Here is a 23,885-nt window from a genome sequence, read left to right on the forward strand (position 1 = left end):
CCTCTTTGAATTTTTTTACGCAATCCAAACAAATAATTTTAAATTCATAAATTTTAAAATATGAGATTTTCAATCTAAAATTTAAATTCACCAATCCACCAGTGACCTTAAAATTGAGTTCATTTATATGCATTATCATCTAGCTTCAAACGTCAGAGAACCCATTTTTTCATGATGCTATCGGGCCTAACACACACCAATTAATGAAAGTAAAAAAGACAAGAATAAGTTTGGTATAACAGGAAAACATTATTAACCAATTCATTCAAAACAATATTGAAGATCCACACCCTCTTTTAAGCCATAGCTGCAAAAGAAAACAAACCATTGTGAATCCATCTTCTTTGAAAGCCCTGGAAGCTGCAAAAGAATATTTCCAGCTTTAATTTGTTTCCTTCTTCACTTGAGATTTGAGAACAAGGATAATAAACTATAACAAATGCTTGAATAATACTACCATGCATGCGATACACCAATAAATAATATCAACATTTCAACACTACAGAATCTATCATGTGAATAAATCTCCCACATGGTTTTTATTCCCCCCCCCCCCCCAAAAAAAAAAAAAATTCAATTCTGGCATCTTAGCAGAAAGGTATGTCACTTGTCTTCATTGTTGCCGCTGCTCATTTGGATGGATGACCACAACAGTCTTCAATTCCTTGCTCCTCAATGTGAGGTTCACTTGTTAGAAATAGCTGCTCATCATTGTTAATCATGTCAACATCAAGAATTCTACCACCATGCTGAGATAAAATGCGGGAACCTTTGGGAAATTTTAATTGTTCTCTTGCCATCTTTATTAGCTCTTCAATGCTGCCAGGAACCCAAAGGACAGCTCTTTCTCTTCCATCCTCTTTGAGATCCCATGGGTGGAAAGGAAATACAGTGCATTTCTTTTTCGGACTTCCATCTCTTGATGGTGAAAGATGTGTTTCTGCTATCTTAGTCCAAGTAGCAATGTCAGAATGCTTACCTGAAAAAAATAAATAATAATACATATATAAAGATTAAATGTATATCCAATATATATAATCTCGCTTTTCTGGACCAGTTTTTTCCCTCTCTAAATGCATAAATGTAGTGTGATTTAATTTTCATAATATCATACTTAATATCTCTCCGAATCCCAATAATTCAATTACTTGTAAGATACTCCAATGTCGTAGATGTTTGTATTTAGAGTCTTAATTAATATCATATTTACATAAAAATGCATGATGCCAGAGAACTCAAGATTTCACATTCTAAAGCATTACGTGCCTGTTTCGAATACATTTGATTGTCTTTCCGAACAAGGGTCAGTATTCCAATACTTCAACTACCTACTATAAGATATTCCAATATTCCAAATGTGTCTTCGGCATTTTCACATCATATCTATATAAGAATAATACTATTTGATGCCTAAAAATTTAATATTTTACATTCAAAAGCATTGTGCGCAAATATAAATGATGCTATTATATACTCCCACCATCTCAGTTTATAAAACACTATTGAAAGTGATTTGGTATCCAAAATATGAGAAACTTTCACAAAAATGAGATTTCATCAATTATACTTATTCCAATATTACATTTCTCTCCTTATTATATGTTGAATCTTTCTATTTAATGTTTCACAAATTAGGTTATATTAAATAAAAGGTATTTTTGACAATTTATATTTGTTTTTTTAAAAAATAAAATTTTAACATGTATTTAATAAATTTTATTGATACATGTAAATTTGTCTAAAAGACAGAGGACGAACTACAGAAACATAACATCTACTATACCTTGTGTTTCCTGAATACTATCTGATATCTCAGAAAGCTGAGAAATTTTTGCTACTTCAAGCAATTTGATCATGTTCCTATTTCCACCTATGCGAGCATCATCAAGTGGCGTATATCCCCACCTGCAAGCGGAAAATGGTCGATGATTTTATATTACAATTCAGTACGCACTGGAAGAAAGATGCTATTATAAGAGTTTTCCAAGTTAAAAATGGCCGAGACGTGTAGTTGAGCTATAGGAGGTGGCAGTGACATTTGAACTCATGTCTAATAAAAATAACTCGAAATTCAGATCGTACCTGTCCGTTGATAAAACACTTGCTCCTGCTTCTATGAGCGTTTCAGCAACGGTGAACAAACCCTCCGAGGCAGCTATATGAAGAGCTGTTCGTTGATCGTAATTTCTAGAATTTGGATCTATACCATGGGCTAAAAGCTTTCTTAAAAGGTCCAGTTCCTTCGTTGCAGCAGTCATGCATAGAAAACTTCCAGCATCTTCAATGGTAAGAATAGCCCCCTTATTTACAAGTAAAGAAGCTACTTCTTCATGTCCATTCTTTATGGCTTCAAACAATGGAGTATTCCCAAACTTATCTAGTACAAGCAGTTGATTAAAATGTAAAACAGTGTTTTGCTAACCGATGACGTCTTCAAATAAAAAAAAAATGATGATCACTAAAATTCGCAAAAATCAGTTTAAATTTCAACAGCTAACCTGATAAATCAATATTCACTCCTTTGTCAACAAGAAAGCAAGCAATATCTACATATCCTTTAGATGCAGAAATATGCTGTGGTAACAAAGATAAAAATGTATTAGCACCATTACCTCTTCTCACTGGCATTTCTCATCAGAATTTTATGTAGATAAGATACCACTGTCAAGTCTTATGTCTTTTTTTTTTTTTCCAATTTTAAGAGGGAAGCAGTTTAAAAAAAAAAAAAAGCTTAAATCCATCATTGTAGGCTTGCAATGACCTGTAAAGCTTAGACTACTATATGTTTGGCATCACTCTTCTGATCCAATTCATTTCATCAGTGAATTCCTAAGCTTTTTTTCCTTTTCTTCTTCTAAGAATAAGCTTCACCCGCCCTACCGTTGATAAAACTTTCGTAGGAAGACGAGAGACATTTTATATGCTCTTTTATCCTGATAAAAACAAGACATTTTTTATGCTTAATGAAGAAAAGAGCCAGCACGGTAAGCTTCATCACTGAGTGATTCACTGAAGAATAGGTTGGATGCATGAAGTTCATACCAAAGGTGATCTTCCATCATAATCAGTTTTGTTGGGATCTAGTCCTGATTCAATCCAATGTTTCAAAAGATAGAAATCCCCCTCATAGGCAGCACAATTAATCCTCACAGCCAGTTCTGTTTCACGATTTCCAATTGTCAAGGTGAAGCCTGATTCCAAAATCTCATGCTGAAGAGCACAGTCTTTTCCCTGTCAGTCAAGTACAAATACAAAGAATGGATTATCTCATAGTTAGCAGCCCAAAATTAAACACTATAGAACCACACATAAGCATCAGTGTGTATCAGAAAATAGACAAACTGACTTGCTCAACTCCCAAGAGCTGAACACAAGCTATCATTGAGCTTTAGCCTTTTTATATCATGTCTATCAGTGGCATCTAGAATAAAATGTAACGTTGCCTTTTTCAGAAACCATCTCAAAAGCATACCTCAAGAAGATTTTGCAAGATAACCCGGCCATCTAGGAAGTATGTTTTGAATATTTCTGTAAAGGATAGCTTATCTAGGCGCAGAACTTTGCAAAATTCACGAGCGCGAACCATGTAAGTTTGAGGCAAATTGCAAAGAAAGGAAACCTCGCCAAAGGAACTGTAGGTTTGATCTTGCTTAACCAGCTCTTCTCGTTCATCATCTTCCATTCTTAGCTCTTCCTGTGGACAAGATAAAAGCCATCACACAAAATTTGAAAAAGGGATACAAAAATTTAATCAGGAGTGGCACTTGTACGTAGATTTTTTGAATGTAAAAGTATGACACTTACATGATAAATAATTTAACATCCAAAATGCTCATCCATATATACATCTGTGAAGTACTGAAGTAATGAAATTGATTTAACATAGGTCATCCTGATTCTGGCTTTATGTTTCAATTAGATGTGGATCTTATCCATTTCATGGAATCCGAGAAATAGGTCATAATATTCTCAGGGGAGATGTTTTGTTACTCTACAAATAAACATAAAAAATATACATAAATGCACCAAATGAGTTGAGCTACCAGAATTCATACCAGCTCACCATGGCATACAAGGTAAAGTTGATCTACTAAATCTCCTTTCTCCATAATAACTTCTCCTGGGAGGAAAAACTCCTCATGGACATTGATTGCCTGTAAAACAAAATATTGAGAATGTCATCTCCTCAAAGAAGGATTAACTTTATCCTGCCCCTTTTTGTACGACTGAATGCAACATGTAACACCAGTAAATTCTTCAAGAGTACATGAACTTAGTGGCCGAAAAAAAGAGTACATGAACTGAGATGGAAATCCAAAATTCAATATAAAAAATTTAAATAACTGTTCAGTAAACAATTTAAACATCCTTTGAACTTCTCTTATATACTAATTATTAGTATCTTCATCTCATCTGACAGCTAAAGATCCAAACTAGAATTACATTTTAATTAAGATTCACTTTGTAGCCTCAAAAATTACCTATACATATAACATGTCAAGACAGAATCTGAATATTGGTGTTCTTCGTGGTGAAACATATTATTTAGGTGCCCGTGAGATAGTTTCTTCGCTTTGACAAATAAAATTTTGCTTGCTCGTGTTGTTTTCTCTGTTGGCTTTGATGGCTAGAACTCTTTCAAAACCAGTGAAACATGAGGTTTATATTAGAAAATTTCAAAAAAAAAAAAACATAAAATTGTATATATACAAGTTTCTTAACTGTGCTAACAGCTTGCAGCAACTTGTACCTAACAAGTAAGCTACCAACCTAAGAATATTAAGACACAAATATCAGATCAAATTACAGAGACTTAGGATATTGTCTTCCAACAAAGTAATTTCACACGTTTCATTTTTGAATTTAAAATGTATAGCGTTTCACCCAATTTGAAGTTGAAGCACTTACAAATATCACAAGAATTCAAAATGCATAAAGTACACTTTAGGCTTTTCAACTAAATTATTCCAATCCAGGATACTAGCAAGTTAAAAATATCTTACAACATGTTTAATGAACCCAGAAGAACATCCCTTGAAAAGATGAACTTTCTGAATGAATTGCTCATACAAATCCATTGAAATCTGCAAAAATACATTATTAATAAAGTATTAAGTAAATGGTGAACAGAAGTGTTATCTCAGTATCAAAACAAACCATCAGTTGATTTGGTTCTCTCTTTTCTCATTAACATATTTCAGTGTCATAATATGAGAAAGTCTAGAATGCAAATAAAAGAAGTTATGCAGCATTTTTGTGACCGATTCTCATTTTAAGGATTTGAAAACCGCCTTTCACAATTGAGATGATAAAACAGGTTGCATTATTTATTAAAGTTTGTCAACATTAGTTTCAAGGGGTGAAACCATCAGTAATGAACTTCTACAGGCAGAACTTTGACTAAAAACGTCACATTAGATTCTGAAACCAAGTCAGTAGCAAAGAAAAATTTCAAGAGTGAACAGTGTAGATAATCTTATGACGACCAAAGATAAGGAACATATCACTAAAATTACATTTTGAAAATTGTTTCACCTAATTTTGTTGCTAATTGAGACAACTTCATCTTGCAAATACCTTTGTGCGGATAGAAACTGGAACATCTTCATCAATAGCGGCCTCAGTGTCTCTGCGGTCATATTGTAAGCGCAAATGGCCTCCAATCTCCTTAGTTATCTGCTTATCCAATTTTCTTTTATTCATGTACTTGATAAGTTCAGACATTTTGTCCCTAAACTTCTCTGTTCTTGATCCTTTCACGACCAATGCTGTCATGTTACCAAAAAGATAAGCAGCCAGAATCATGTCAGAGGAAACAAATATCATGACAAATATCATTTCCCTGACATTGACTGCATGAATTTCTCCAAAGCCTGCAAAATAATATATAGAACTGCTTCAGTTCACTTGCGCCATATAAGCTTTTAATGGTGTAAGGGGTCATAAATCATGAAAGACTGCCTGGGAGCGCACTCGCCCAAACAAATCATTAGTGATGCTCCAAAGATTAACTGTACCAAGTGACCTAATTATTGGAACTAAAAGCAAATCATCATCAAATACGAGGTCCTAGCAAACTAAAACCACTTAAGTGCTATATTCACATTGCCCATCGCTAAAGCTTATCAGTTCCAAAAGCAGCACAAACATCATGATAGAGTGTAGCCTATGCGAGATTGGCTACCTGTTGCAGGACACTAGAGTTTGACCTATTCAAATATATGGGATTTACTTAAAATAAAGGATTAAAAAAAATATCAAACGTGTTCTCAAAGGAGGGAAAAAAAGCCTTCAGTTAACAATTGATATTGCGCCTACTTTGGAAGTCCATTAATATATATTAAATAGGCATTATGTATCTTCAATTTTTAACACTTCTCGAATCTTTAATTCCTTCTAGAATCAATTTTGTTAGAAAAAATTGTAAAGAAGTTTTATTTATTAATTTGCGACTTTCTGGTATCAAGACCACTCAATATTAATTTTAGGACCAGCATTACTTGTACCACTCTATGCCACATGACCCGCTTTCAACATGTGTGATCTCAACTACGCTCTTAGTTGGTCTATCAATGTGAAGAGAATGACACAGAAGGAAAGTCGCTATTCACTAGGCACAAGGGAAAAATGCGTTTAAAGAAAAATGTTCGTGAAAAAAATCAGTTTAGGGGGTTGGGGAGGAAACATTCCCAAGCCCAAACACAGTCATCGTGGAGATTAGTATCCACTGAATCAACACTTGAATTACAAAGCTAAGTTAAATTATTATTAACCTGCAATTAAAAACTACTACCATTTACTGAATCAAATAAAACTCTTATCAGGCAGTCAAAAAAATGGTTATAACAACCAAAAGAAACCAAATAAACCCTTACAAAGATTATATATTTCTGTGAATATTTAAGAATCTTACCAACAGTTACCATGGTAACTATTGCAAAGTAGAGTGATGTCACATAACGCCTCCAAAGACTAATATGTCTGAAGTCCGAATAGCTGTAGTCACCCATCTTCAAGCTGCCTATCCATGTATAACCTTCCTTAGAAGGGGGCAAAGTGGTAGCAAGATAGTAGAAGATGCAGGCAGCCGTATGTGTGCAATAGAGTTCAACAACAAGAAGTTTCACAATTCTAGTACAGCGGTAATTGATCCTCATATCTTTCTCCAGCTTCTCAAAAAATTCAGTCACTCTAAATGCTCGCCATAGCCTGATCCATAGAAGATACCTCACTGGCTCTTTCCTGCCAGCAGCCTGACAAGAGAAGTAAATAGATATCAACATAAAAGACAATTGGGCAAAGTCAGCTATGGCATGACATGTTCAAAAGATATCACGACAACATACGTCAAGCATAAATCTTACAACTAAAACCTGGGTTTGAAATTTAAATTGACACGACTCCTGGGTGTTATCTACGCACCATCAAGTTTGATCATGGCAATTATTTGGCCAAGCATAAAAGACATCATTCAAGCATGCCATGTCATATTATAAGTTGATCGTATAATGAAAGCTTCTTTAAGGAGTTCGTGATTCATCATAATAAGCGGCAGAATCTCATAGGCAAAACAAGAATAGCAACAGCAACAGCAAAAATAAGCACCGTATTAACGAGCTAACTTGCAAATGCTTCTTTGATACTGGTGACATATCTAAAGTTTCATGAAGTGCTCTAATCAGTAATGCATAGGCTGACTCTAAAGCTTCTAATTCATCAGATTTACCAAACGAAAACCAAAACAATAGCAAAAACAGACATAAATTACCTTGTAAATATAATCCCAGGGCAAACAACTCAGAAAATCGGGCGTGAACCGTGACTTCAAGTACCTGGAAATTACCACGTCAACCTTCAACAACCGAACTCAAGAAAGTAAATAACAAATAAGCCAGATGAAGATTGCAACGGAAAAAGCAAATTGAGAAGGGAGTGCACCTCTTCGCGATTTTACGGTGATCGAAGACCCAGGAATTGGAGGAGGAGGTATCACGGTAAGTGAGGAAAAATCGGATGACGATATCGACGAGGAAAGCAAATTGGCCGGCAATGTCCAGGAGGAAGATCTCCTCGGGCAAGCCTCTGAAGAAGCCGAACTCCATGGGAGTGAAGAAGGAAGAGTACACCGCCCATATCAGAATGAAATGCTTCCACACTACGTACCACCTGCAATTTTGCCAACAACACCGCCACTTCTCAACAAAGACCAGGGCAGCTCCTTGGCGCCAAAGAATTGGAAAAAAAAAAAACAAATTTTTTAAACCCAAAAAAAAATCTGGTAAGCTTATCACCGTTTTTACTTTTCATATATAAATATATAATCTATTTATTGTGGAGACCGTTGTGTTCAAATAAATTAAGACAAAAACTGGAAAGGGGGGGGGGGGACCATTTAGAGGGACGAATGAAGTAGCTCCGATCTTCCTCTTCCTCTTCTTCTTCTTCGTCGTCGTCGTCGTCTCTTCTTCTGCTCTTCTGCTTCGTCTATGGATGTTCATGATCTTTGTTATCATTTCCTTCCACAAAATGCTCTCTGCGTGAAGAATGCGGGTGTGTGTTGACAAGATTCAACAGGAGTCTGTGGATAGTGGTGACAAAGAGAATCATGAATGAAAGAGGCTTTGCATTTATCATCTTGCTTTACTAGTTAACTAGTGGTAAGCCCACTGCTTCACATGGATTCGTACTATTGATGATTTTAGAGTAATTACTTCAACTTCATGCCTCCCTAATATTATGCCTCTTGGATTATTTATCACATCCAAGACAGCTAACATTCTAATGATGCATCAAGCATGATTTGCGTTCTCATCATACAAACATGCGTAAGATTCTTGATTTAAGTTTTTTTTTTTTTTTTGGTTTTACATTTATCTTTGTTGGAACTTGACCTCTCTTCATTTCCTTTTTACTTCTCATCTTTATTATTGAATTTATTTTTGAATGATTGAGATTTGATATTTCATAAAATTATTATTATATTTATTTTTTATAAAATTTTAAATTTTAATAATTGTTTTATAAAATATTAAATTTTAACCATTCAAAAATAAATTCAATGGTCAAAATGAAAAGTAGAGAGGAAATAAAAAGGGGGAAAATGGAGAAAAGCAAGGCCCATCTCAATTATTTAGTGTTACTTTAAAATTTCATTTAATCAAGAAATGTTTTATTATCATTTTTTGTGGAAAAATGATAATAAAATTTCAATAAAATATATAAATAACAATTAAATCTTTTGAAATATCATAATTCATCTAAAGTTCCTATAAGTTTTTCTGACATTAATGATTTTTAGTTAAATAACTAAATTGTCTCTTGTTTAAATAAATAATAATAATGCATTTATATGAAAAGTTATGATTTCTTGTTCAATTCTTACGATTCATATAATAAAAGTTGTGATTACTTAACTAAAAGTTATAACTAGTTATTTTTAAAATTTAAACTTCAAGAATAATAAAAATTATGAAATATTGTGATTTCTTGTTTAATTATTGTGATTCATATAATAAAAGCTATTATTACTTAAATAAAAATTGTGATTGGTTATTATCAAAACTTGTACTTCAATAATAAAAGAAATTTTATATAAAAAATTATAATTTCTTGTTCAATTTTGCAATTTACAGAATTAAAATTGTAATTGCTTAAATAAAAGTTATGATTGAGACTGGTTATTTTTAAAATTTATTTATCAATCATTAAAAAAATTCATGTACAAAGGTGCAATTTCTTGTTCAATTTTTATGATTTATAGAATAAAAATTATGATTATTTAAAAAAATAGAGCCAAACTAGTTATTTTTATTTTAATCAATGGATAATTTAGTCATTTAGCCTAAAATCATTAATATCATTAAGGTATATAGAAAATTTAAAAAAAATTATGACATTTTAAGAGACATGATTATCCTTTGTATATTTGGTGTGATTTTATTTTCATTTTTTCAATTTTTTTTTGGGTTCGGAATTGATTTGGATTGTTGATGATGAAATGGCATTATATGTGTATATGCGTAAGCTTAAGGAATGAATTATATATGTCTAAGCTTCTCCCTTGAGGGAATCGCTTAACGCTAAATGGACAATAATCTTATATATATCCATGGGAAGAGATAGGAAGCCGCTGTCTCTTTAACTTTTTAATTTTTTTTAATAAAATAAAAGAATTATATATTTTAAATTTTTTTAAATTAACACGTTACAAAAATTTTGAGACAATAGATAAAAATTTTATTTAAGTCTCTATGTAGTTTTTTATATGCAACTGTTTTCATAGCTTCTTAGAGATATAATTGTCATATAATATAGTTATTAAACTATAAAGTCACTTATTCTGAAATTAAAAAATTATAATTAAGATGTTTTTTAAAAAAATTATTTTTTGTAATAATCAAACTATTAAAATTTATAATATAAATATTTTTTAATATAATATAATTCGATATCATCAATGCAAAAATTTTATAACAATTAAGTATCATTATTATGTTAATACATTTATTTATTATAATTATCAGTTAAAAGAATTAAATTATAAATTTAATAAGCAAGTGATAGAATTTTTAAAATTAAGCAGACCTTTAGATTGTAAGGATACATTTAAATCATTCACCATTCGTGGGAAAAATGAAATTTTCACCATTTTAATAATAATTTATATTGAAAAAAAATTGTGAAAAATTTTGTCATAAACATAATAATTAATTATTTTTATATCATTAAAAAACCAATAAGAGAAACTTAAAAAATAAAAATAAATATTTATATTATAATTATAAAATTAAATATAAATATATATGTTAAAATATTTATATTATATCAATAATATATACAAATTTAATTTTCATTCAATTATCACAATTTCACCACCCTAATAAAAAGTTCGCTTTGCCCTTCCCTATATGTTGGGCTCCATATTTTTTAAAATAATTAATAATTTTTTATTTACTTTAAATTTGATTTTTCAATCGTTGAATTTTAATTTTATACAATTCAGTTGTTTAACTCAGAATTTTAACTCGATGCAATTAATCCCTATAACTTTAGCATTTAAAATATTAATTTTTAAATTTTAATAATAACTTTATTTCTCATAATTTTTTTTAAAATTTCAAGATAAATATTTTAAATAGATAAAATTATAACAATTAAACTGTAAGACTCAAAGTTTAAAATTAAGTTTTAAATAATTCAAAATTATTCGAATTGCTTTAAGTCAAAATTTAATGATTCTAATAGAATCAAAATTATATCGACCAACTAATTATTTTTTATTTTTTTATCTTATCTAAGATTTATTTTAAAATAAAAAATAAATTAAATTGAAAATAAAATTTGAAATTTGAAATTTATTTTTATAATTAATACAATGTAAATATAAATATAAATATATAAATAAGTCGTAAATGATAAAGAGAGATATCACCCCGAATCAATGCTCGAACAAAGATGTCAAAATGAAAGATTCATTGTCACCGCGAATTTATGCTCTAGTAAGATGCAAAGATTTATCACACGTTTTCATTTAACAAAAATTATTCTTCAAGTTAACTTATTCCTTTTTTTTTTCCCTACTATCAATTATTTTTTTATTAAAAATGTAAAGCATATTTAATTATTTACTTAAATTTTACTCTCAATAAATTAATTAATTATCTTCTAATTAACACCATGTTTCCATATTTATCTTTATTCAATAAAATATTTTACTTAAAAATAAATATAAAATAATTTACTTATTAATGACATTTTTGGAGTGTAAAACACGGCAATTATATATTAAAATATTTAAAAATATCTTATATTTTTAAATATTTAATTTTTAAAAAAATGTTTGATATTTCTTAACAGGAGGGATAGCAATTCCCAATTTTCCATCCTATACATAATTCAATATTCATGACTCTATCAATTCACAGTCGTATTTTCCCAGTAACTAAACATGTTGATTCACGTATTACACATAATTTAAGATAATTCAAATTATTAATAACTGAGCTTCTTTCTTATCCAAAAAAAAAAAAAAACTAAGCTTTGTTTTCTTTTGTGCCTAGTAGCTGTCTGTTAAAATTATTATACCACCTTATCACCTCAAGCCTCAAGAACTAGATTACTGCCGGAGGTAAATTGCAGATTAACTTTATAATTATCATATAATAAAGGAATATTTAAGCCCCAAAGAAAAAACACACTAGAGACAGATTAATTTGGTTGCTAAGAATGATAGTCACATCGCACAAAGGCATGGGTTTGAATCTGCTTCTAATATGAGGACCTTGTTAATGTGGAATTTGCAAATGCCTCATTAAGCACTCTTAATGACTGTAAGTATGCTCTAATGTAACGTCAAAGCACAAATTCAAATCCAGATTATAATAGGTTTAAGCTAGGATGTGTACCTTTTTTTTTTAACCAAGTTATAGGATTTGAACTTAAACGACTACTTCTTCATAGGACCGATTAGTATCTCGGCCCAGATTGCAGCCTATAATTTTTCATACAAAAAGCCCTGATAAATTTGTTCGTGTTAACTCTTATCTCATTGACGTGCACACAACCATTTCCAATATTTATATATATAAAAAAAAACAGTACGAAGGATTGACCCGGTTAATAATTTTTAGGGCCTAATGGCTTGTCTCTTTTTGTCAAATTGGCAATTAGCCTATTACTTTAACATTCAAATTCTCGGCTCGTTTCACCAAAAAATTCTCATGAGCCTAAATATGTAACGGCAAGTAAATTCTTAATATGAGATATAGCTTTTAAAGAGATATCCATCAGTTGCTGATTATTTTGAATCAAAGACCTAAAATACCAAATGTAAAGAAAAAACTCTAATATTTCAATAATATATTTTTTATATATCATTATCTAACAAGGTCAGATTCAAGAATTTTGGGTGCAATTGGAGGTAATTTTTTTCAAAGTTGCTTTTCTGCATCCACATAGCTTGAACTTGAAATCTCATGTTTAAGCAATCAGCCAGTCATAACTTCTTCCATTTAAGCATCCACATTCAGTGTTCATCGTAGTGATGAGCACCGCGTGCTCATTAGTAGGAACAATTCCAACCCTTCATTTTAGTTTTATTTGATTCTTGCTATCCATTTAAATTAATTTTTAAATATTTTTAATATTATATTTATTAAAATAAAAAATATAAAAAATTAATATTAAATATGGACTATTTAGAGTATATTTAAATGGTTAATTTATAAATTTTTTAATATTAAATTAGGTCATTTAAATTATATCTGAACTGTATAGAATTTATCTCTATAGTCAATTATAAAATTATATTTTATTTAATATTAAATTAAACTGCTAGATTAAATATGTACCAACCAGATTTGTAATAAACACATATTTTTTTATATTTTTTATATTAACAAATATAATATTAAAATTTTTTAAAAAATTAATTTAAATAGACAGTAGGAATCAAATAAGGTTGAAATAAAAGTTCAGGATCCCTCCTGGCCTGCCGAATGCAATTCCTCCATTAAAACTTATGATGCCAGTCGGTATTTTAATAACATATTTATAAGTCAAAATATATTTTAAATTAAATAATATCTTCATAGACCCGATAACATCCAACGGGCCCAAATTGAAGCCCAGATAGTTTTATTCATGTTTGTCTTCGACGTGGTGAGTCCCAATAAGCAAAATAGGCCCAACTAAGAATATGTGGGGCTCAAGCATGCTTTTCAAATTTGAAAATTTGTCGATCTCCCTTTTCATTATACAATCCCAAAATCTCGAAATGGCAATCACTTTATCCTTATAATATTTCGATCATAAATTTAAAAATCATAATATTTCAACGATGTGTGGCTTTAGGATGTGGGTAGGTACATACATCTTTTTCACTTGTTAAGAAAATAAATAATTAATTAATTAAAAGATCCTTGGGGATTTGAAAAAGTAATCCGAGGATAAAAAAAAAGAGTGAAAGTCACAGCAAGCAGATTCAAAAATCTATATTCCATTTTAGTTGGAAGATTTGATTTTAATGTATTAATTTTTAATTATTCAATTAATTAGTGGCACGTCTTTGCATTAACATGATAGGTCCGCAATAAAGTAAAAGCAAATAGACTACAGGAAGAAATCCATGCATTATTATATTTTATTTTATTAATAATTTAATTAAAGCTCCCCTACAACTAACATAATTTTTTTAATTAAAAAAATCTCATCCTTATCATGAATGAATATATTACAAGGTGTGGATATGGAAACCCAAAACAGCTTCCAAGCGACAGCTCGCAGCCTCACACGTCACGATGTGTCCATAAAACTCCTTTTTTATTTCCAAAAGAGAAACATTATATATACAATTAATTAAATTAAAATCTGTGGGCAAGTAAGCTTAAGCCTAGTGTTTTTTATAAACATGTTGAGCTCACAGGAATTATAATTGTTTATTTGTCTGGCTTCGTCTTATTATATAGGCATTAAAAATAAAGCCGTCTCTCAATTTAGTTTTACTCTAGAGTCTAAGAGATATATTAATTGAACTCTTCACACACATGGACATAAAGATTAAATATATTAAAATTAGAGAAATTGATATTTTTACCCAACATTAGAGAAATTAATATTATAAAGCCGTCTCTCAATTTAGTTTTACTCCCGCTAATTTTTTATGTAAGGTAATTTTTTTTATTCTTAATATAAGGCAACATTAGAGAAATTAATATTTTTTCCCAATGTTACTGCCAGTTTATTTATCATCTCACCATTTGAATTATTAAACAACAATTTAATATAATTATTATTAGTCACAAAGAAATTTAAGATTAAAAAGTTACATGTTCCTAATTATTTTGATAATTTTGAAGTATAACAATCGCTTCTTAATAAATACAAATTTGATCAAATTTGTTTTTTTTTTGGGGGGGAAGAAGTACATGTATGATTGTTATGATACACATGGTTGTTCATTGAATTTTCTCATCCATTCCATTCCAAGTACAATCTCGAGAAATCAAGTTGCAATTGTATTTATTATGATGTTGGCCAAAAATATCTGATCAAATATCATAATTTAAATTTTAGCTAATATGTATTAAGGGATTTTCTTTTCTTAAGGAAAAAAAGAAAAAATAAATAAAGAGTGTGCACGAATGAGCTTCAAATTGAGCAAGTTGAAGCCCGGAGAGAAAAGGACAGAGCAAGGCACTGATACGAACAAATATTGAAGTTCTGAACCCCACTTCATAACAAGCCATCAATTCACTCTTATCCCTTGTATTAATTAATGTATTGATTTATTGTAGCAATCATCTCAATTATCTAGACTAGTATTTTTTTTTAAATTCAAAAGATTCGAAAATGTGGGCTTTTTGCCTTATAAATTATAATAAAAGTTGCAATTGGGATCTAAAAATTTAAAACATTTACATGGCAAATTTGAAAATTTTAATATTAATCTAAGAAAATTGTATGAAACAAGAAATTTAATTGCCGAAGATAATTATAGTTTATTACTTTCAAGATCATTTTTTTTTTACTTCAATGTAGCATTTAATTATATTTTTTTTAAATGATGAGGCAGGAAAGCCATGATCGACATTTGCAGTATATTTAATTAAACTATGTATAACAAAATTTGTGAAAAGGTTCGCTTTTTTTTTTAATAAACTATGAATATGAATATTATAACTTACTCTAAACTTTATGTGAACAATATATATATATATATATATATATATATTAGCTAGGCAATATTTTTAAGTTTATATATATAACTTTTAATATCTGATTTTTTAAGTATGGATTTTTTTTTTGCCAATATTTTTCAAGTATAGATTTAGTCCCTATATTTTGTAAGTCATAGTAGTCATCTTAATTTCTTGATTTAAAATAATTCAATACTTATAATTTCTTAACCTGATACAACTCTTCAGCAAAAAGAAAAAACTCAATGCAATTCAATTTTTAAAATTTATTAACTGAATAAACTATAATAATTGAGTTATGCTAAATTTAAAATTTAAGAACTAAACTGACAATTGAAATAAAATTTTAGGGATTAGAAATTAAATTATCCTTAAAAAATTACATACATTTTAGTTAAATTGTAGTTTCAAAATTGCCCATCAATTAAGTAAAATAAATTTCATACTTTTTAAGCGATGTACAAATGTTGAGCTAGGCAAATAAATATACAGTAATGAATGATAAGAATTAACATATTTCTCAAAAAAAAAAAAAACTTGTCTTCCTCACCACTTGGCATTCTTCATGTTGTTACCTATTCACCCTTCACATCCAATCCTCAATTATTTGCCACTTGTGCAACTTGAAATCCAGGACCCATGTTATACAAAATTGTTATTTTTATTTTAGTTAATAGTATTTTATTTCTAGTGAGAAGTGGCCTTATTAGTTATTAGACATGCTTCAAGTGGCAAGAATTAAATACATGTGTTTTATTTTCTTGTTAGTAGTTGAAATCTTGGTCCCATAGACATTACATATATGATTCTCACCGGATTTGTGTTCAATTAATAAAGTTGCCACCAATAACCGGGTTTAAGAAAAAAAAAAAGATCTCTTATTAAATAAAGTATCATTTCATCTGTATAAAAATTCTTGCAGTTTTTTTTAATTATAGTATTTGTTTTTAATATAATTTTTTTTTATTTTTCATAATGTAATAAAGGATGTTCATTTTTTATTTCACAAGAATTAGAGCATACTCATTCATTATGTTAGTAAATACTTTAATACCTATACTGATCACCTTGTTAAGATGTCTCATAGATTAGATGTTAACTTTTGTATTTTTGATCATTCACCGTCTTTATCACAAGAGGCAATAAATGATGAGAGTGATAAGTCATATATCATTAATGCAATCTTATTTTAATTATGAATGCATTTCTTTAATCAAAAATTCTGATTTTAAAATTAGCCAAGAATGCAAGTAGTATACTATCAAGTAGATAGATGTGCCTAACGTCTAATGAACATTGCAAAAAGTTATAGCATTATGTATAATAGAAATTTATATAATTTTTAAATTTTTTAAATTTTTATTGGTATTAATTTAAAAAAATTTAGTTGATTGATTGAAACCTTTAATTAGGGCGGCATGTACAGTGCAATTAATTCACTATCCTCCTTAAGAAGATTGCTTGCAAATCATTGTCACCGCTGCCCAGGTCTCTTTTAAACGATTGGTATAATGTTTATTAAATTAAATTTCATTAATAAAGAATGAGACACATGGAACTAAAATGAAAGCTGTGTCTTTAAAAAAAATAGAAGAAAAAAAAAGAAAAGAAAAATATGACAGCACTGCCAACAAAATTACGAGTAGTCGTGAAGCCAAGACACGCGTGATGGACACATGTAAATTCCTGTAATTAAATTAAAAATTATTTTAATATTCCTATTTAATACTCCAACCTCAAACAAGATTGCCTATAAGGTAAATATTTCTATGCATAATAAAAAATTTAAAACCTATTTTTTGGCCAAAGCTATTAGTATTATATATATTTAGTCTGATATTACAAGATAAATTTAAACATATTTTATTATTTTAAAGTATAAGATAATTTAATACTAATAAAATTTTATTAATACTTTTTTTCTAATATTGCCTTTTAAGTGCAAAAACAATTAAAATAATTATAAATTTAAAATTATATTAAACGAAAACATTTTTAGAGCAGGGTTAGTGCTTCCATATTTTTCTCTTTTTCTTCACCTTCTACTTTTTTTTTTTAACGGAGAATGGTAATAAAGTTTGAAAATATTTAATCAATGACAATTAGATATTCAATAAAAATTACTAAAAAAATAAATTGTAAATGTTGATTTAGACATTTGTGAGCACAACTCACAATTTCAAATGAAAAGTTATTTGCAATTAAAATTTTAAATTTATAATTGTTCAAATTGATATTTCTAATTTATTTTTTAAAATTTTTTATTGGAACTCAACTATAATTAATTATTTTTTTTTATGCTTAGCTATCATTTTCTCTTTTTTTTTGGACGTGAGAAATTTTTTTGATAAGTACAAGATGCAAGTTTTATCTGACTAAAAATATCTCCAAATATTTTACTATTGAGTGAAAAGTAAGCAACAAAAGCTTCCCAACTCGATATATAGAGGTTGACAGTCATAATTCTAACTTCTCATTCAAAATACAAGAGCTTTTGTCGTTCTTCTCAAATTAAATTAATAAATTAGTATATATTTTTTAGTTTGTCGTAATATTATCTATATGGTAGGACTATTTATTTATATCTACTGTATTTATCCATTTACCTTTGGGCTTGGGCATGTTAATTCCTCATTATTGACCCATATATGCGCACAATAAATTTTTTTTATATTAGCATTGTGATTCATTTTTTTTATATTAGCATTGTGATTCATTTTTAACATTACTTTATTTTTTATTATTTTTTATTAATTCAAATGTAGCTGGAACGAAATCAATTCAAGTGAAAGCTCTACCACCAAATATTACTCCATTTCCAAGATTTTTATTATGAATTTCTAATTAATATGGTACAATTTTATTACTATTTGAACCAAATGTTTATTAGTTATTTTTTTAATAAAAAATTATATTTTTAATTAATTTTTATTCTTGTTTTTGTATGGTATGTCCCATTGGGACAATGCTACAATTAACATGAATTATAATATATATACACAGTGATGGATCTCACGGGGCATCCAATGCCACAAATTTTTTGATGAACTTTCTTTATTTTTACTTGGAAAAACGAAAACACTAATTTTGGCCCCCCCATTTTTCATGAGTTTTTACGTTTGGCCCCCCATATGCTATGTTCTAGATCCATCACTATATATACATACATATATATATATATACACATACACACACACTCGAATCATAATGCAAGTTGCTTGTTAAAATTTTATTTGATCCAAAATATAGGATATTTTTGTAGTTTTATTTATGAATTAATTTTAATGTGTTTAACTGGAATTAAGAAAATATTAAAACTTATTAACTCTATTTAAAAATTTAATAATTTTTCAATCTTGTCTCCATTAAATATATATATTTTAATAACCTCTTCGTCCTAAATTATAGGTCACTTTTAAAAAAAAATTTTATTTTAAAATATAAAACACTTTTAGTAAATTAAAATTTTATTAAATGCACCAATTTTAATATTATCCTTTCTGTCTCTATAATTAATTTTTATCACTTCTCTTTTCAATATATTAAATAATGGATATTTTAAAAAGTTTATATTTTTATTTTTAAAAGATAAGGTTGTTAAGTATATTTAATGAGGTTTATTGATATGTAAAATTTTGTTTAAAAATATCTTATAATTTGAGATGAAGGGAGTAATATATTTTCTTTCACCAACATTCAGTAAAGGGAAAATAAAAAAAATTATAATAAAAATTTAATGAAATAATTTATAAATACGATAAAAGAAATTTCTTGCTACCCTATAAAAAAATAAGAGAAATATTTATTATGTATATTTTTCAATTATATCCTTACTTTATTAAATAATTAATTATATTATTTTAAATAAATTAAATATTATATTTATTATATTCAAGACATGATTAAAAAGATGTGAAAATTTTTATAAAATTAAATCAACATTTTTTAGAAACTTAAATTAATTAATGATGAATTATATTATAATTTGATGGGTATATATAGATATAGATATGTATTTATCTATGTAAATGATACTATTTGCCGGTAGTTAGTAGTTGGAATGTTGGCCCCACGCATGATTCCCACGCTGCATGTGGTGCACGCGATTAATGAGATTTGTGTTCAATGGGCAAAATTGCCAGCGAAAAAATGAATTAAAAAGTTTAATCATTAAAGGATTGAATTTGTTTGCACCAAGGAAACGTCGGTGGTTGATGCAAACTATTAAAGTTTGTCTTATAATATAGTACGAGTAATTGTCTAATTTTAAAACAGGGAAAGACGGCAAACAAACTTCATTGCCATTTACCACCCTGGCCATTTTAAACGATTACTGAAATTTATATCGTTTGTTCTTTGAGAATTATAGATGTTAACAAAAATCATACATCACCATTCATTTATTATTTCTTAGGGCGACATCAATATAAAATTAAAATTTATTACTATTTTTTTATCCCAGAATTTGTTACTATTTAAAGAGAATTGTATACCTGTGTATAAAAAAGAAGAGAGAATTACATACCTGACCAGAGTTTTGTATATTTTTCTTGAAATTATATTTATTTTTTAAAAAATTAAATATGCACTAATTATTGACCCAGACTAATTATAAATTGTAAAAGTATATGTTTTTTTAAAAAATATAATATGGAGAATTTCAACTAAGGATCATAAATATGATTTAGTTATTAATAGGTCCCAAAAAAATTGAAATTTCATTTCAGTTTAGAAGAATTGAAGTAAAAATAATTTCAACTATTCATTTATTAATTTTGTTCAAGATACAAAATTATTAATTGTTAATAGTCGCTTGTAATTGAATAACTGATATCAAATATTGTATAATTATTTATAGATCAATTCATGTAATTTTCAATTTATATTATTAAATTAATAAGTGAAGTAAAAAAAATTAATAATTAATAATTTTATATTTTGAATAAACTTAACTAACGAAGGGTATTTTAGTGTTCTCATTATTAAAATTATTTTTACTTTAGCCCTCATAAATTGAATTGAAGTTTTAAATTTTTTTTAAAATTTACTAATAAATAAATCTTATACTTGGTTCTTAGTTGAAATTATTCCAATGTAATATATAAAATGAAGAACACGACCTTCTTGCAACAGCGTACTTGACAAGGAAGGTTCTTGGAGCCTAAGGAAACAACAAGACTAGCTTCCACACGTGTCATGCAAGATTAAAACTTGTTTCAATTTTCAAACTAATTAATTATTTCCTGTTCCTTGAAATAAAACGCTTGCCTGTCTGTCACAGACGTTGACCCTAAGGGTCAGGGTTCTTGCCTGCTTGGGGCCGAAGTAAAACAATTAAATAACAAACTCTGCTTTGTGCCAAAAACAAAAAAAAAAAAAAAAAAAACTCTGCTTATTGAGTGACATTTCACCACCTGTGTCTGCGAATCAAGGTAGAATGGCATTAAAATTTTGAAACAAATTTTTTTTTCATAATTTGATTCTTAATAATTTTTTTAAGATCAACTGCAAATATTAATTTAAATTTAAAAGTGTTAATTATAAATAAAATATTTAAATTCTAACTGCAATTGCAATTTTTGTTCATAGTTATTTAAATTAATATTTATAATTTATTTTTTAAAAAAATTATCAAGAATTTCAATCTCATGAAATTTTTATTTTAAAATTTTACTATCATTCTCATGTGAATTTATGCTCTTATTTTATAATAACCAAAATTTTTAGTCATTTTTAAATAAACGAGATAATTTTTAGTTAAAAGGACCAACAACTAATACTATCAACAACAACTAATACTATCTAAATATCTATTCTCTCTGTCCGGGCAAAATTTTCAATTCCTACATTATCTTAAATAAAGAGTAGAGATGTATTCCTCCTTTCACGACTCAAGGGATGTGATTAAATTTTTTAAAAAAGTATAATATAATAAGGATTAAAGAAGTAGTAGTCAATCTTTTTTCCAATATTATATATCCTTAATTGCATCAAGTTATAATTCTTAAAAACACTTTAGTGTGTTTATTAATTTTAGCAAAAGATACAATTGAAAAGTCATATATTTCTTACAAATTTAAATATATTAATTATCAATCATTAACAATTGTTAAGTTGATTAACATTGCCCTATAATTAGGATTGGTTCACCCCTCTAATTCAATTTATAAATTATAAAACAGAAAAAAAATTAATTTTGATCCTATTTATAAAACATTTCACTATTTTTTACATTTATTTTTATCTTATCACTTTTCTTAAATGTTAAAAAAAATTAAAATATTTTTTATTCTTATTAGGAAGTACACATGAAATCTTAATAAATTTTAAAATAAAATTAATAAAATTTAATTTTTTTATCATGATAAAATATGCTATATATCGGATAAGGTGAGTAATCTCATACGTGAGTTACCGATAACTACCTCATCAACATTAAGAAAACGCTTGAATTCATTAATTTTATTTTCAAATAATTTTTGAAATGACCCTGATTAATTAACTTAAATATATTCTCTCCCACTCCACGAGGAAAGTTGACTTTAGAGAATATTTGTGAAATAAATAAATTATATTTAAAACTAAATAAAATGCTATAAAATAAAACTAAGAGTCATGACACTTACAGCTACGCAAGGCTAAAGAGAATACCACAAAATAAAATTTGAAGAGTATTTTTGAAAAACTCCATTATTAGTATGTGTAAATTTTGAAATTATATTTAATAAATTTTACTACCACGTGTAATTTTGTTAAAAACCTATTTTAAGATATTTTAAGATAAAATTATACACAATAATAAAGCTCATTAAATTCACTTTACAATCTCATTTCTTAAAATAAAAAGATAAATTTTCATAAATAACTTTCATTATAATTTTATTTGAAAAAAATTGCATATATGTCCCATTGAGAAGATTTATTTATACTTTAAGTTTCGCAAAATTTAAAAATTATAGTCTTAAAACATGAGTGTAATTTAAAACTAAGGTATGAATACAATACTGTCCTAACTAATGGATGATAAATTTAATTATTGAATATATAAAATTAGAGTTGTAAAAAAATTGAAGTAACAATTATAAATTACTTATGGGTAGTTATAAACAATTGGTTTTAAACTTTATTAATAACACATAATCTATTTAACTATTAAATAATTTATGAATCTATAATTATAAAATATTAAAATGATAGTTGTAAATTACTAATGAGATATTTATATGCAATTATATTAAACTTATAACATATGATCCGTTTAACAATTAAATATGTGAAGTTACAGTTATAAAAAGTTAAAGTGATAATTATAAATTATTAATAAAAGGGCTGTAAATTACTCGATTAATGTAGTGTATTTTTACTAAAATATTATTATTTTTGAACTCTAATTTTAAATTATAATTTTTAAATTTTACAAGATTTATTCACAAACAAGCATGTTCCAAACCACCTATTCATGAAACATTAAATGGAGAAGGAAAACATAATATAGAAATGTTAATATTAAAACAAATATAATTAACCCATCACTGTGCTCATGGCTTGTAGTTGGGGTCTCTTCTTATAAAAAAATATATAATTAATAAGACCTTATTTTTATTTAAAATATCAAATTATCTTTAAAAATATCTTATAAATATTGAGACTACTCTTAAAAAGTTGTTATTTTTTAAAACAAATTTTTCCATACACACTTTTAAAAATTAATGGAATCAATTTAAGTCTTCAAGGGCCTAAACTATTAAGGATGAGTTTCTCTCCTTTTATTTTTTTTTCACTATAAGTTTAAATCGTTTAAATTAAATTTATTTCTTAAAACTATTAAATTTAAATTAACAATTCGATCTACAGAAATCTCTCATCTACTCTTCTCTAACTCCAAGTCATTGCTGTATCCTGTATGAACTATACCCACTTGATTAGATAGTACGTTATTTTAAAAAAAGAAAAAAGTCAGGAGCGTAATTCTGTCACATGCACAAATGTCAAGATAAATGAACCTGGCAATTACGTTCCCACACACTATCCCTGACTCACTGATCGTCATCGATGATCCAATTTGTATCTGGACTCCTACTTTTTTATTCCTACTTTAAGTGGACCCCACTCTCCCCTTGCTCTCTCCTTCCTCCTTCCTCTAGCCGGCGCCCCCTCGCCTCCCGTATATATACTCTCTCCTCTCTCACT

At 27.8% G+C, this 23,885-nt stretch overlaps 1 protein-coding gene across 2 annotated transcripts; it reads right to left on the reverse strand.

Annotated features, from left to right (window-relative positions):
- Positions 1-243: 243 nt before the first annotated feature.
- On the reverse strand, positions 244-8,686 carry LOC129292030 (potassium channel SKOR-like). 2 transcript variants are annotated; one of them, XM_054929528.1, is made up of 13 exons: positions 8,390-8,686; positions 7,939-8,166; positions 7,769-7,832; positions 6,914-7,253; positions 5,578-5,873; positions 5,004-5,084; positions 4,056-4,154; positions 3,473-3,694; positions 3,043-3,231; positions 2,499-2,574; positions 2,083-2,377; positions 1,784-1,905; positions 244-979 (listed from the first exon to the last, which is right to left on the reverse strand). In XM_054929528.1, exons 2-13 carry the CDS (start codon positions 8,100-8,102, stop codon positions 630-632), a joined length of 2,298 nt encoding a protein of 765 aa, XP_054785503.1. In that variant the 5' UTR covers positions 8,103-8,166; positions 8,390-8,686; the 3' UTR covers positions 244-629. The 2 variants fall into 2 exon arrangements, with proteins under 2 accessions (XP_054785503.1, XP_054785512.1); XM_054929537.1 differs by lacking the exon at positions 5,004-5,084.
- Between the last annotated feature and the right edge of the window lie 15,199 nt (positions 8,687-23,885).

Source organism: Prosopis cineraria, unplaced genomic scaffold (assembly GCF_029017545.1).
Source record: "Prosopis cineraria cultivar Desert tree isolate PC_DT_omini unplaced genomic scaffold, ASM2901754v1 PC1, whole genome shotgun sequence".
NCBI classification, from domain to species: domain Eukaryota; kingdom Viridiplantae; phylum Streptophyta; class Magnoliopsida; order Fabales; family Fabaceae; genus Prosopis; species Prosopis cineraria.